The sequence below is a fragment of the Lampris incognitus genome, chromosome 4 (assembly GCF_029633865.1).
Source record: "Lampris incognitus isolate fLamInc1 chromosome 4, fLamInc1.hap2, whole genome shotgun sequence".
Taxonomy (NCBI): Eukaryota; Metazoa; Chordata; class Actinopteri; order Lampriformes; family Lampridae; genus Lampris; species Lampris incognitus.
This window is the reverse complement of record NC_079214.1, coordinates 51,635,572-51,648,604: the sequence shown is the minus strand read 5'-3', so window position 1 is coordinate 51,648,604 and position 13,033 is coordinate 51,635,572. Positions and strand designations below refer to the sequence as shown.

The 13,033-nt window shown below is 44.5% G+C and overlaps 1 protein-coding gene across 1 annotated transcript in view; it reads right to left on the bottom strand.

Annotated features, from left to right (window-relative positions):
- Positions 1 to 4,812: 4,812 nt before the first annotated feature.
- The window catches only part of LOC130111878 (collagen and calcium-binding EGF domain-containing protein 1-like), a 76,458-nt gene continuing 68,237 nt past the window's right edge, over positions 4,813 to 13,033 (bottom strand). The window contains exons 4-11 of the mRNA XM_056279174.1: positions 12,473 to 12,607; positions 11,853 to 11,990; positions 9,823 to 9,947; positions 9,081 to 9,195; positions 8,214 to 8,353; positions 6,258 to 6,293; positions 5,538 to 5,573; positions 4,813 to 4,992 (exon numbers count right to left, since the gene is read on the bottom strand). Of these exons, the coding sequence (XP_056135149.1) occupies positions 4,813 to 4,992; positions 5,538 to 5,573; positions 6,258 to 6,293; positions 8,214 to 8,353; positions 9,081 to 9,195; positions 9,823 to 9,947; positions 11,853 to 11,990; positions 12,473 to 12,607 (905 nt within the window). The remainder of the gene's footprint in view (positions 4,993 to 5,537; positions 5,574 to 6,257; positions 6,294 to 8,213; positions 8,354 to 9,080; positions 9,196 to 9,822; positions 9,948 to 11,852; positions 11,991 to 12,472; positions 12,608 to 13,033) is intronic.

Here is a 13,033-nt window from a genome sequence, read left to right as displayed (position 1 = left end):
CATTTAATGAACTGAAATGTGCCAGGCCTTTTGAGGAACCCCACATACTGATAAAAAATACTTTGAAAGGTCCTCAGATTTTGTCATGGAAGGCAGATAAGATGAGGATTCGCTGATGTTCCTCATGGGTTTGTAATAAGGGCTGGGATTGAGAGAGTCAGTGAGCGCAGGGCCCATAGTTCACAGTGTGCACACATGTACAGTGTCCATCCCTGACTCGGTGGCGGTTGCTGGCAAGGTCTGCACCCATGTCTATGGCCTTGCTACCTGATACCACGCTTCTAGCTCAGCGCATGAACATCCCTCCGTTCACCCGGCTAATCAGCAGTTCGCTGACCTAAATAAGACATATAGGGGAATCTGCCTCCCTGTGGGAAGATTGCAAAGGCCTCCCTGTAGCCTCACAAGATTAATAACCACAATAGTTATGGACCGGTACATTTTTTTTTGTTTTTGTTTTTTTTGTATTTGTTTTTTTGTGATGTCCGGGAGGATAATGTGTGGGATGTAGATCAAGGTGACTGTGAGTGAGGAATGGGTTGCGTTGTTGCTTTAGGAAGATATCTCATGAGTTGAAGTATACGCAGGTTGTATCCCCAGCAGGGATATCCATTCTTGTTGCAGTACTGTGGAGCCAGAAATCTTATTTCCACCTGCTTCAGAGGATGCTGCACCTTGCTGCCCCTACCATGTGCTCCTTTCTGGTAAAATTTGTATATGTACTCAATTAATTAATTAAGTTTCCTTTATTAATCCCCTTGGGGAAATTCAGTTACTGCAAATTAACCCATCCTAGCTGTGATCTGTGTAGCTAGGAGCAGTGGGCTTCTGCCTTTATGCTGCGCCCGGGGACCCACTCCAGTTTTCCCATTGCTTGGTCAGGGGCACAGACATGAGTATAAACCCTAAAATGCATGTTTCTTTTGATGGTGGGGGAATCCGGCGCACCTGGAGAAAACCCACCACAAACATGGAGAGAACATGCAAACGCCACATAGAAGTAGACCTGGGATGACCCCCAAGGTTGGACAACCCTGGAGTTCGAACCCAGGATCTTCTTGCTGTGAGGCAACAGTGCTAACCACTAGGGCCACCATGCCGCCTATACCTGGGGCAAATCAAAATTATACTCAGTGTGGTATGGGGATTGAGGTACACTCTAAATTCCTTATATATCACATTTTATCACTTCAAATTCAAAGAATATCATTCGATTAGAACAAGACCTAAAACATGGTCACCAGCTGCAAAAGGGCTATTGTCAGAGTCAAGTCACTGCACCTAGCAGGTGCCAGTCACCATGGCCCACTTTTACCCTCCGTGTCAGCAAAAATTAAACCTGCAGAAATGTCACTGAGCAAGTCACTGAATCCCTACAATTTGCAGAGATGCTGTTGTGTTGTCTTTCCTGCACCTGTGCTCTGATCTCCATGCAAAAGGGGAGCAGACAAAACAACATATCTTAAATAAAGACCGAAACAGAGATTGCATTCTATTACATCAATAAATCTGAATCTGGTGGGGGGTTGAAATGCATACATTGTGCTGCCCATCGTGCAGGGCCATTGTGCTGCCCGTATGCACGGGCAGCACAACGGCCCAGTGGTTAGCGTTGTTGCCTCACAGCTCGAAGGTCCTAGGTTTGAATCCCAGGCCGTCCCAAGTCCTTTCTGTGTGGAATTTGTATGTTCTCCCCGTGTCTGTATGGGTTTCCTCTGGGTGCTTCAGTTTCCTCCCACCATCAAACACATGTATGTTAGGGTACTCCTGTCTGTGCCCCTGACCAAGGCAATAGAAAAGAAGAACTGGAGTTGGTCCAGTGGGCAGCTGCTGATAGTGCTCCAAGTAACCATCCTATGTTGTATGACATGTATTTATGGATGGCCGTCGTGTGTCAGAAAGGAAATTCCTGTCATACTAGGAAACATCTGGCACAAGTTTATCTGCTACATCTTCATTCTCATCTATAAATGCTAGCGAATAGTTTAGCCTGGGTGGCGACAACACAGATATCCACAATTCCTACAACAATGCTGTCCAACAATTTAACAAGCTGAACGAAAATGTTTCTGAAATAATTATGCAACGATAGGGTTTATGTAAAAAAGAAAAAGGCTTTTTATCGTTCAATATCATTCATCTGTTGAGGTTCTGTTCTCAGTTTGTCAGCCTGAGAATTTAAGCTATTTTGCTCTTTAAAATGCTATTTAGTGCTATCTTTTGATTTCAATTTAGACAGACCGTTCAGTTTAAAGGTATGACTTTATTTTTATACATTTGGCATTTTAATTTGAGACAGAAATCTTTGTATCAAAAACACTTCACTTCAATCTAAACAATGATAAGAAATGACAAAAATACACAAAAGCTCATCTCATTTCCTCTCCCTTCCTGTGAGCGCCATGATTTACAAAAACATGGAATTTATCTCAAATCGCAGTTCAGAGACTGACAGACAGACTGACTGACTGACTGACTGACTGACAGACAGACAGGTGTGAGTGATTACAGTTGGGAGCAGTGTTGTCAGTCCATCGTGCACTCTGTTGACCTGTCTGGCGCCCTCTACAGGCTGTGAAGAGAACACTCAATTGCATGACAAGTGGGGAGGAAATGAGCTAATCTCTCTCGCCTTTCTTTCACCGACATACTTCTTAAATTGTTTCATGTTGTTTTTCCTGATCCCGGTTGCCTGGCGACGTCTGTACTGTGAGCAGGGCTGCACGGCAGGGGGCGGAGCTGTTAGTTGAGAAGCTTGTCACTCACTCACTCACACACACAAACACACACACAGAAATGGAACCTCACCTGTGCAATTTGCAGCACAGCAGGTGAGTCGACAAGTGTACAACAGCATCCAGATCAAACATCGGAAAGCCAGACAAAGTAAATCAGACCCCAGTGGATCAAACAGGTGCTGTGCTATTTTTTTTCAGAGGGAACCAATTTCTGGATTTATCCATGCGGCAGCATTGGGTGCGAGCCTGGACAGGCCACTTTCACGAGTCCTGTGGTCTTTAATCATCTTTCCAGCTGTGTTATACTCAGGCATTTGACCTCTGACCTTCCACCTCTCATTACTATACTCCGCCACACGTCGCCACACATTGCTAAGGACTGTGGCCAGGGGCCTGCATTTTACATATAACGTCTCCGGTGATTTATGACTTCTTTTTTCAACTTGTGTGTTTCGGAGACTGCCAGTATGTTCAGATTGTAACTATAAAAGGGAATGGGGCTGTGAAAAACCTCCTGGACGTCTGAGCTGCTGTACCTGGTTTGTTGTCAAAGCAGTGTGATGACGAGAGTCTACTCTATGTGCTCATTATCTGTGAGCTAACTCCCTCTATTGGTGGAGCAGCAAAGCTCAAGAGGCAGATGTGCTAGTCAAGATGTCGCCGAACAAAGAAACACAGACGGGGGGGGGGGGGAGGGTGTAGTCATAAGGTTGTGTTGAAATCCCACATATCACCTTGGAAAAACCTGGACAGGTGAAGTAAGGAGTTTAATTCTCTCCAATTTCCAGCTAGCAGCAGTACCTTGCTGCCCAACGCTGAAGCCACATCAGGATCAGTGGAGATGGTCCAAGGTGTTATTGTGAGAATGTGTGTAGCCTTGATTCATGGAATTTTTTTTTTTTTTTACAGTCTTCATACCTGATAATGGTTAGATTGAATAATTAAAGTAACTAGGCTACTGGGAGAGCAAGGGGGATGCATATCTTTGTCATCTTCTTTGCCTCTCTGGGTCAAAGATTGTCCCCATCCCATTGCGTAAATACAATCACCTGCTTTTATTCAAAGTTTGTGGGCCCGGCAATCTCCAATATTTTTACTCAATCAAGACCAAGATTAGTTTTCCTATGCATGCCGGTGGATGTACTCAGCCGTTCTAGACACCCTATACATGAATAGGAAGGAAACAGTTGTCAAAGCGCAGTCTGATTATTTCTTAACAAACATTATAGTACTCAGAAATCAGCGGTTAATACATTTAGCACATGTAAAGTTTTACAGTATGTAAAGTTTTACAGGAGCTTTGGCTCTGCTCAAATACAAAAATATATAACAGATTGATGAGAAAATCTACTTTTCTTTACATAAAAAAACATAAAAAATATGCTACAAAGATTTTTTTTCTTTCTTTTTTTTTTTTTTTTTTTTTGGTCTTAGAACAGTGTCATTGTTTACATTCATGGGTTAGTCTCTGAGGATGCCTCAGAACGGCAAATTCAGGCTTTACTGACAGTGGAAGCTCGGCGCATGGTTCCTAGGTCCTTGTGTCGGATGGGGCCCGGCAGGCAATGGGCAAAAATATTAGCAGCAGCAGAACTTCCGTGGACAGACTCAGGAAGAGGAAGAGATGTAGACGATAAGGTCGACCGTTTGAAGTGGTTCAGCTTCACAAAGATGCATGGCCACAACCCGCCACGCCGTCCCCGTCCCTCCCTCCAACCCACGGCATAGGAAACCAGACAGTGAGACAATGCTTGCGGTGCGCTGTAGTTCACTTTTTGTTTTGCCTCGTTTAGCTTTTTCGAATCACACCCCTCTGCTTCTATCTGTTCGTCTGTTCTGCTGTCTGGGGCAGTCTAGAGGGTACTCCACTCCTGGTTGTCCTCGCTCCCCTCTCATACCAGCTGTGAGGTAAGGAGTTGTAAGCGTTTTGGCAAGTTTGATACCATTCTCCATTGCGATCAACATAACAATAACAATAATGGTGATAACAAATGTCATCCTCTCTTTGTTCTGAACACACTGATTGAGATCCATACGGTTTGACTGACAGTTGCTGTGGCTGCGGGGTCGAGGGTCAGGTATTGTGCATGAGCTCTCCTTGTCCAGAGCCCCAGTTCGCCCCTCCACTGGACTGGGGTGGGCTGTCCAGAGAGCTGCCCTGTTTCTCCCCAAACACCTTCTCCTGCAGTTCGATGATGTCATTGCGAAATTCGGCCATCATGATCAAGAGGAAGTCGAAGGAGCCAGGTGGTCCCTATAGAGAGGGATGGGAAAGGAAGTTAGCGGTAATCATGCCTTGGTATACCTTCTTGAATTGTGTTTGACCGTCAGCAAACAAATCACGTGAATTGTTTAATTAAAAAAACAACAACTATCTTTCAGTAGCCCCTGCTGATATTCGTTAGTCATGTCGTATTTCAGGAAAGTCGGAATGTTACATAATGCAACTTTATTTATTTATTTATTTATTTATTTTTATTTTTTTTACTTTTTGTACTAATCATATTGAGTTTTTGATGTCTAACCTCATTTAATCTTATCTGGCTGTGTACATGTGTATACGCTATGTGCTATGTGTAACTGAAAGCATCGTACCGAGTCAAATTCCTTCTGTGACCATACTTGGCTAATAAAAATCAACTTGGCTTTAAAGAGAGATTTTTAAAACTTATAACAATAAAGATAAACCAAAGATTGTGCAACTTCACACACTAGTAAGTGCTTGTATTTGGAACAAATAAGAGCATATTAGAAATATGCCACTCAAACTCTTTTTGTTGAATAGATAAATAGACTTACAGGTGGACCTCTGGGACCGGGCGCTCCTCTTTCTCCCTGCATATGAGACACAACCCAGACCAAATCAGTCTTTCTACCAGGGGAAGCTACCCAAAGAACTTTGCACTATGTCCAGAAAAAAAAATAAAAATAAAATACAGTGAACTGTGTTGCAAGCGGTACAAAACCAGAGCGAAGTAGTACATTTCTAGCACATGGTCACATATTTGCGAATTACCACACTGCTGGAGTTTATCACTTCGAGACATTTCAGTTTGGGTCAAGTATGTCACCAATCACACATCAGTTTAACTGTTTTGATTTGAAATGCTTTCTTGTAAGGTTTCTAGGACAAATCATGAGGAACATCTGATGGAAGTATTGCGTTCTAGTCATGCAATATGCAGGATTGTGAAGATGATAAAAATCTACGGTTTACCCATACAAACTGAATTTTAGGCATTTTTTCAGTGATAGACACAAAGTGTGACACTAATGCAGTGTGGCAGGTTCAGTGGACTTTACACCACTTCCTGGATGGCTAAGTGCCATGCAGGCAGCTCAGCTGGGACTTAGCAGTACAGTGAAACAGGGACTCTCTTCCAATGGTGTCGTTGATTGAGAATGTGAATGTGAAAGTATATTGTGTTAAACCCTTGTAGGACAGGAGTTATGTGTTCTCAGCAGCTACGCATAAGTCTAAAGTCCTCTCTAGGAAATAGAAAAGTCAAAATAACAAACCTTAAGTCCATCTCTTCCTGGTGCCCCTGGAGGTCCCTTATTAAATGAAAAGAGAATTAGAGAATCCGGCTGTCATTTAATAATAAGCCTCGAGAAAGAGCAATCAAATGAGTAGCCTGTCATGGAAGTTTTTTGTTTTTTTTAGGTGTATTTTGCTGGGGATCGAACCTGTGCCTTAGGTTCCTTCTTCCTATAGACCTACCTTCTCCATGAGGCTGGTGTAGATTTGTTCTTAGGTTTAATAGACGGTAATAAATTTCCCACCCGCTAACTTTCTACTACCACCCCTACATAATATAACTACCCTAGAGGGAACTTTCCCCCATAGCTACACTCCACTCTGTTTCTGTGCCAAGACTTGCCTGTGTGTGGAAGACGTATGTTTGATGCTGGAAGGTTTTAGGGGTGGGAGGACCCCGAGCTCCAGCAGATGAGTTATTTTATGTTGCAGAAAATGACTGTTTATGTTGAATACAGGGTACAAGAACTAATGAAAGATAAACATTTATCACTTAGAGGTTTATCTTTTCACCATTTCCTGACACCTTGTAAGAGGATTGTAGGCTGCTATATCTTAAAGTGAAAATTTTACATGTACTGTAACTTTTTAGGTGATGCTTCCCGTCTGAGCTGCAATGGCACACTTGTGCCTGTCACTTTGTATTATGACCCCCATCCCCCTTTTACCCTGAGCTCTTATGATGACGAGAGACAGATTGCATCTCTAATACATAATGCCTTGTTTAGGGTGACAATGTGCCCACAGTAAGATGCAGGACAGAGCACTCTCTCAACATTCCCTTAAAATTGCTGTTACAAGAAGTGCATCAATATAAAGACAAAAAGGAGATTAAAGGGCGTCCGGGTAGCATAGCGGTCTATTCCATTGCCTACCAACATGGGGACCCCGGTTCGAATCCCCGTGTTACCTCCGGCTTGGTCAGGCGTCCCTACAGACATAATTGGCCGTGTGTGCAGGTGGGAAGCTGGATGTGGGTATGTATCCTGGTTGCTGCACTAGCGCCTCCTTTGGTTGGTTGGGGCGCTTGTTTGAGGGGGAGGGGGAACTGGGGGGAATAGTGTGATCCTCCCACGCGCTGTGTCCCCCTGGTGAAACTCCTCACTGTCAGGTGAAAAGAAGCGGCTGGTGACTCCACATGTATCGGAGGAGGCATGTGGTAGTCTGCAGCCCTCCCCGGATCGGCAGAGGGGGTGGAGCAGCGACCAGGACAGCTCGGAAGAGTGGGGTAATTGGCCAAGTACAATCGGGGGGGGTCAAAAAATAAAAAAAAAGGAGATTAATTAGGATGCAGAGCAGGGTCGTACTGGTTTCAATTCAATAGCACTTCTGCCCTAACATATATTGTTTCATTTCCAAATGCAATATATCCAAATATATTTTGAATTAGATCATATAACATTTATGGGTAGGCCTATGACATTTCTATTAATTTAGGCCTAAATGTAGTTTTTTCATGTTCTCCGACATCAAAATCTCGTCTTTCATTAGACTAATGATATGTGCACTTCCTTCTCTTCAAAATATGAGGTTGGCCAACAGGATCTTTGGATGTATTCATGCGTACGACAAGACTCCACTGCTGTTACATTTGTGCAAACAAACAAGTTCAGGACAGCCCTCCTCCTAATACTTTTATCCATTCATTTGTTTATTTTGCGAAAAAATACTCAGTATTTTCTGTGGGATTCAGCACCCTGGCCACGATATGATCGACCACATGGAGCCAGCGTGTTTCTTTTCATGGTGTCCTAGTTGTACCAACAGACAAAATGGGGGTTGGATACACATCAGACGTATATCAATTCAACAGGACGGTGGGTCGTTCATCTGCCCTGCCGCTGTGATTCCTCTGTGTCTCTGCAGGTATACCCCAAGGCCTTCTGCATGCATTGCCCACATTGTAACTGGTTGACAGAGCCATACGAATAACTCACCACTGCCCCCCTGCGGCCTCTTTTGATGTGCCTCAGGTCAGGTTCCGGTCCCATGGGCCCCATGTCCCCTCGTGGTCCTTGAGGACCCGGTGGGCCCCTCACCCCTGGCTCCCCTCGCTCCCCCGGCTGCCCCGGGTGTCCTGGAACACACAGTAGGTACTACTATATAATGATTTATTAACACAGAAAAACTATAATAGCATAATAGGCATAATAATAATAATAATGATAGTAACAGAAAAAATATTTCTAGAGAGGGATTTTTTACAGATAGAGATGGTAGCTGTTGTTGGAAGACAGAACATTTATTGCTGAAACCTCCAATGAACAGTCAGTGGGGAATTTAATGCTATCACAAGTCCATTTCTCTGACGTAAGGCAAAAACAACAAACCAACACCGTTACCACGAAACACACGGTCCTAACCAAACCAAGCCCCTCATATCTTTACTCACAGCTTGGAAAGTCAATTGCATGACTTAGATGAGGTGAGCATTCAGGAACAATTCATTTTAGGTTAAAGGTGCAAATTCAGGCCGTAACATAAATTCAGGTAGAAATGGTTTTAAATAGCCTTTGTTTGATAATCTTTGAACAAATCAGGAACATCCTTTAAAAATCTTAATATAGAGCTCAACCCTTTATCTTGAAATGAAGGGTGTAAGTATAGGTATGTGAACTATTAAAGGTGTACTTTGTTCAGAAGAGTGCCCCCCCCCCGAATCCTCATATGTACAGTTAAATAAGGACTCTAAATCAGCTTGCCTCAGCCACAATTTCCCTTAAAAACCAATGATATTTTAAAGTTTTCATAGGGTGCAAATTAAGGCCAAGAGCGGTGTAAAATTAAGACGGTTTAATAGTTACCTGGGACCCCAGGGGCTCCTGAAGGGCCTGGGAGACCACGAAGAGATGAACTGTCAGCACCTTTCCCTGCCCTCCCTTGAGATGGCTTATCACTGCTGTTGGCTAGTCCAGGCATCTATACACACACACACACACACACACACACACACACACACACACACACACACACACACACACACACACACACACACACACACACACACACACACAGATGTTGTTGAGTTTGTAGTGGATCAAATATGTATTTCTATTTTGGTATATGTTTGGCTGGCCACATTGGCCTTTGGATGTCTTTGGGAATAATGGTAACTGCAGGGCCAAAAAGCATAAAGAGAGGCTGCTAGCGCAACTGTGGTCTGTAAGTACCCCGCCCCGGCTGATCACATAGAGTTTTATTCCTTACTGCATTCATACAGACCCCCTTTGGTTCTGCCAAGGTAACTAGTTGTCTAAGAGACAACAGCATTTTCTGGCTTTCATCTTAAGTGACAAAAACCACCTACTAGTACTAAAGCCAAATCTGTGTTTTGTTTTTGTTTTTGTTTTTTTTTACCGTTTATCTTACATGTAAACGATTTCTACAGCATTTGGCTTATCGAGAGTGGTTTAGCGCGAGTGAGCTGTTTGACTCACTGACAAGACACAGCTGCTGACAGACAGACCTATCGAAGGATAAATGCAAAAGTCCTTTTGGCTCAGATCTAGCGGCGTGTTAGACGTCTCAGCAGTGAACACTGTGTACCAGGTTGGGCGACTGCAGCCGTAGTTTGAGCTGCAGCAGGCTGCTCTTCATGTTAACGAAGTCCTGACAGGTGAAGGAGCAGGAGCCAGCGCTCATCAGGGTATTCAACTTCCCCGATGAACTCACTACAGGAAAGGCAGAAAACAAGTTTTATGTACAAGAGGTGTAAAGACAACCCCCCCCCAAAAAAAGAAAACTAAATTGAACAGTATATTTACAAGTTGGCTGCAGAATCTCTCGTGATATATATATGCCACTGTCTAAGTGTTTGACTCTAAACCATGTTTAAATACCATGACATACATACAGTATAATTCATCCAGGAGGGAGGTGAACTCCTGACCTTAGCGGTGTCTGCGTGCCTCTATGTTTTAGGATAGAATGTGCAGTTGTCAATTTTTGCTTCAACCTATACCACCCGGACCATTTCCTCATCATAATTTTTTTTGAAAGAGGCATTATTTTTAACCCCCTGAAATCACGTGAAGACATTACGTTAGTATTAACTATTTCCAGTGATGTGTTCTATGAACTTACAGCATAATCATTCATGGCAGACTAAAAACATTGCTATAATGAAGCTCTTAGCATAACTTCAAGCAGGACGGTACAAAGTAGGTGTTCATTTTAATTATCTTCATTCACTGCCTTTCTAAGGCCTGGCGATAGCAGAGTCTCGGCTGAGACACAGGGCTTTGGTGGGCACGGTGGCAACTGGAGGGGACGGGCCGGGGGCCATACCACAACCACGCTATGATAAGGCCCATGACAAGGACAGGTGCCATCTAGTCCTGGAGGAGGTGTGGGCAGGTGTCAAGGAGGAAAGGACCAGCAGAATGGTAGGCATGCGGCAGCAGGGAGCATGGACAAGGGAGGGTGCGCTGGAAAGGATGATGTCACGGGCAGATATCTGGCAGGCAGATATCTGGCAAGCAGAACTGCAGCGGATCAAGTTCATGGTACAAGCCGTGTATCATGTTCTTCCTAGCCAGCAAATCTCCATCTCTGGGGCAAAATTGATTGTCCATCATGCCCTCTGTGCCCTGGAAAAGGTTAACTCGAGCACATCCTCAGCAGCTGCCCATCTGCCCTGGTGGAGGGCCAATACCGCTGGTGACATGACCAGGTGCTGAAGATAGTCACAGAGGCCATCTCCAAAGTCATGGCCAACAACAAGCAGGCCTGCGGACAGAGGAACATTGCCTTTGTCAGGGCTGGTAAGCAGCCTCAGTCACAGCCCAGATCAACAGCTGGTCTCCTCACCTCTGCATCAGACTGGGAGCTGTGAGTCGAGTTGGGGGGGCAGCTCAGGTTACCAGACCACATCATGAGAGCTTTGTTGAGGCCAGACGTAATGCTATCATCAGCCTCTTCAAAGCAGGTGCTCCTTACAGTTCGCTGGGAGGACTGGAAGGAGGAGGCAAATGAGCAGAAGCAGTCCAAGTACCAGGAGCTGGTGAATCAGTGCTGGAGGAGAGGCTGGAAGGTGCGTTGTGAGCCCATTGAAGTGGGGTGTAAAGGCTTTGCTTGCTGCTCACTGTGCAAGGTCTACACTCTACTTGGCATCACTGGGGCTGCAAAAAGGAAAGCCATCAAGTCTACCTTGGAGGCTGCAGAGACAGCCTACAGATGGCTTTGTGTCAGAAGGAGTGGTCTATGGGCCAATGCTGCTGGGACTCAAGCCATGGCCTGATCAACCCTGGCTGGGTCACCTGAGCGAGGGTGTATGATGTTGAAAGATCCAAAATACCGGAGGACCTCAGGAAACATCACTGATGATGTGTCCCAGTGCATCCTAGGATGTATCTTTGAATCTATTATTATCCAGTGATCACTGTCAGTGAGGTGTGTGGGCTTTTCTGTCAGCCAATGGCCAGCTTGCTAATAGTATTTGAATATCCTAACTGATTCCTCTCTTTGCTGCCATTACAGTCTATGCCAAATTCATTGAGTTCTTTCCAATATTGTATCAAACATTGTTCCTACCCCCCCCCCCCAGCCGCATCCCTGGTTATCGTGCAGAGACTTACAGTTGTGTCTGGGGATGCAGGAGCGCTGGTCTGGTGCTAGGATATAACCACTATGACAACGGCACTGGAAGCTTCCCGGTGTGTTCACACACTCATGGTCACACACACTGCTGCTGGACTGCTCACACTCATCAATGTCTGTGTGTGTGTGTGTGTGTGTGTGTGTGTGTGTGTGTGTGTGTGTGTGTGTGTGTGTGTGTGTGTGTGTGTGTGTGTGTGTGTGTGTGTGTGTGTGTGTGTGTGTGTGTGTGTTTGTGAGAGAGAGAGAGAGAGAGAGAGAGAGAGAGAGAGAGAGAGAGAGTAAATCAGGGTAATGTAAATCAACACTTCCCAAGTTAACTGTGTCTAAAAATCCTAAATTAAGTTCATATCCTGTGGATCATTGTGGAATAGAAAATCTTTGCTGTGACATTTCATTTTCATCTTCCACACAAGTGTATAGATGGACCCAGAAAGACTGGAGAAGAAAAAAAAAGTAATGAGTTGTACAAGAGATCAAGCTGCTGCTCACTGAAGTACCTGATTTCATACACTTACAGACGTGTGCAATACATTTGATAAACTTGACGTTATAGTATGTTAGGTTGTTCAGGCAATAGAAGGAGAAGAAGTTAACTGACCCAGACAGTAAGGAGACTTGTGGTTGCGGTGTCTCTCCCTGTCAAAACGGTAACCGGGATAACAAGTGCAGATGACCCGCCCAAAGTTGTCGGTACACTGCTGCTCACAGGGCGATCCAGCACACACATCTACATCTACAGAGAGAGGGAGAGGGAGACTAAACTCAGACTGCTCTCAAGATTTTTGTCTATGATCATTTTGTTTATCAGTTTTTCATACAGCTTTCCACATTTGCACTTGGAAGTTGTCCAGAGTAAACATGGCTGTCATGATGAGCAGCTGCAATGGAGCTGTTGGAGGCTAAGTGCCTCCGTCACAAGCCACCTTCTCTAACCTTCTCCAAGAAGACACACTGCTGCGAACAGGAAAAACTCAATATGTGCTTCACATAAATAACTGAACATCAGAATTTGCTGGCACATTGGTTGTTATGAAACAATAATATTGTAAATCTAAAATCTAAAATAACCCAGCCACCGAGGCTGCACAAGCCAGTGCATTCTTAGTGCCGGTCCCAAGCCCGGATAAATGGGGAGAGTTGCATCAGGAAGGGCATCCGG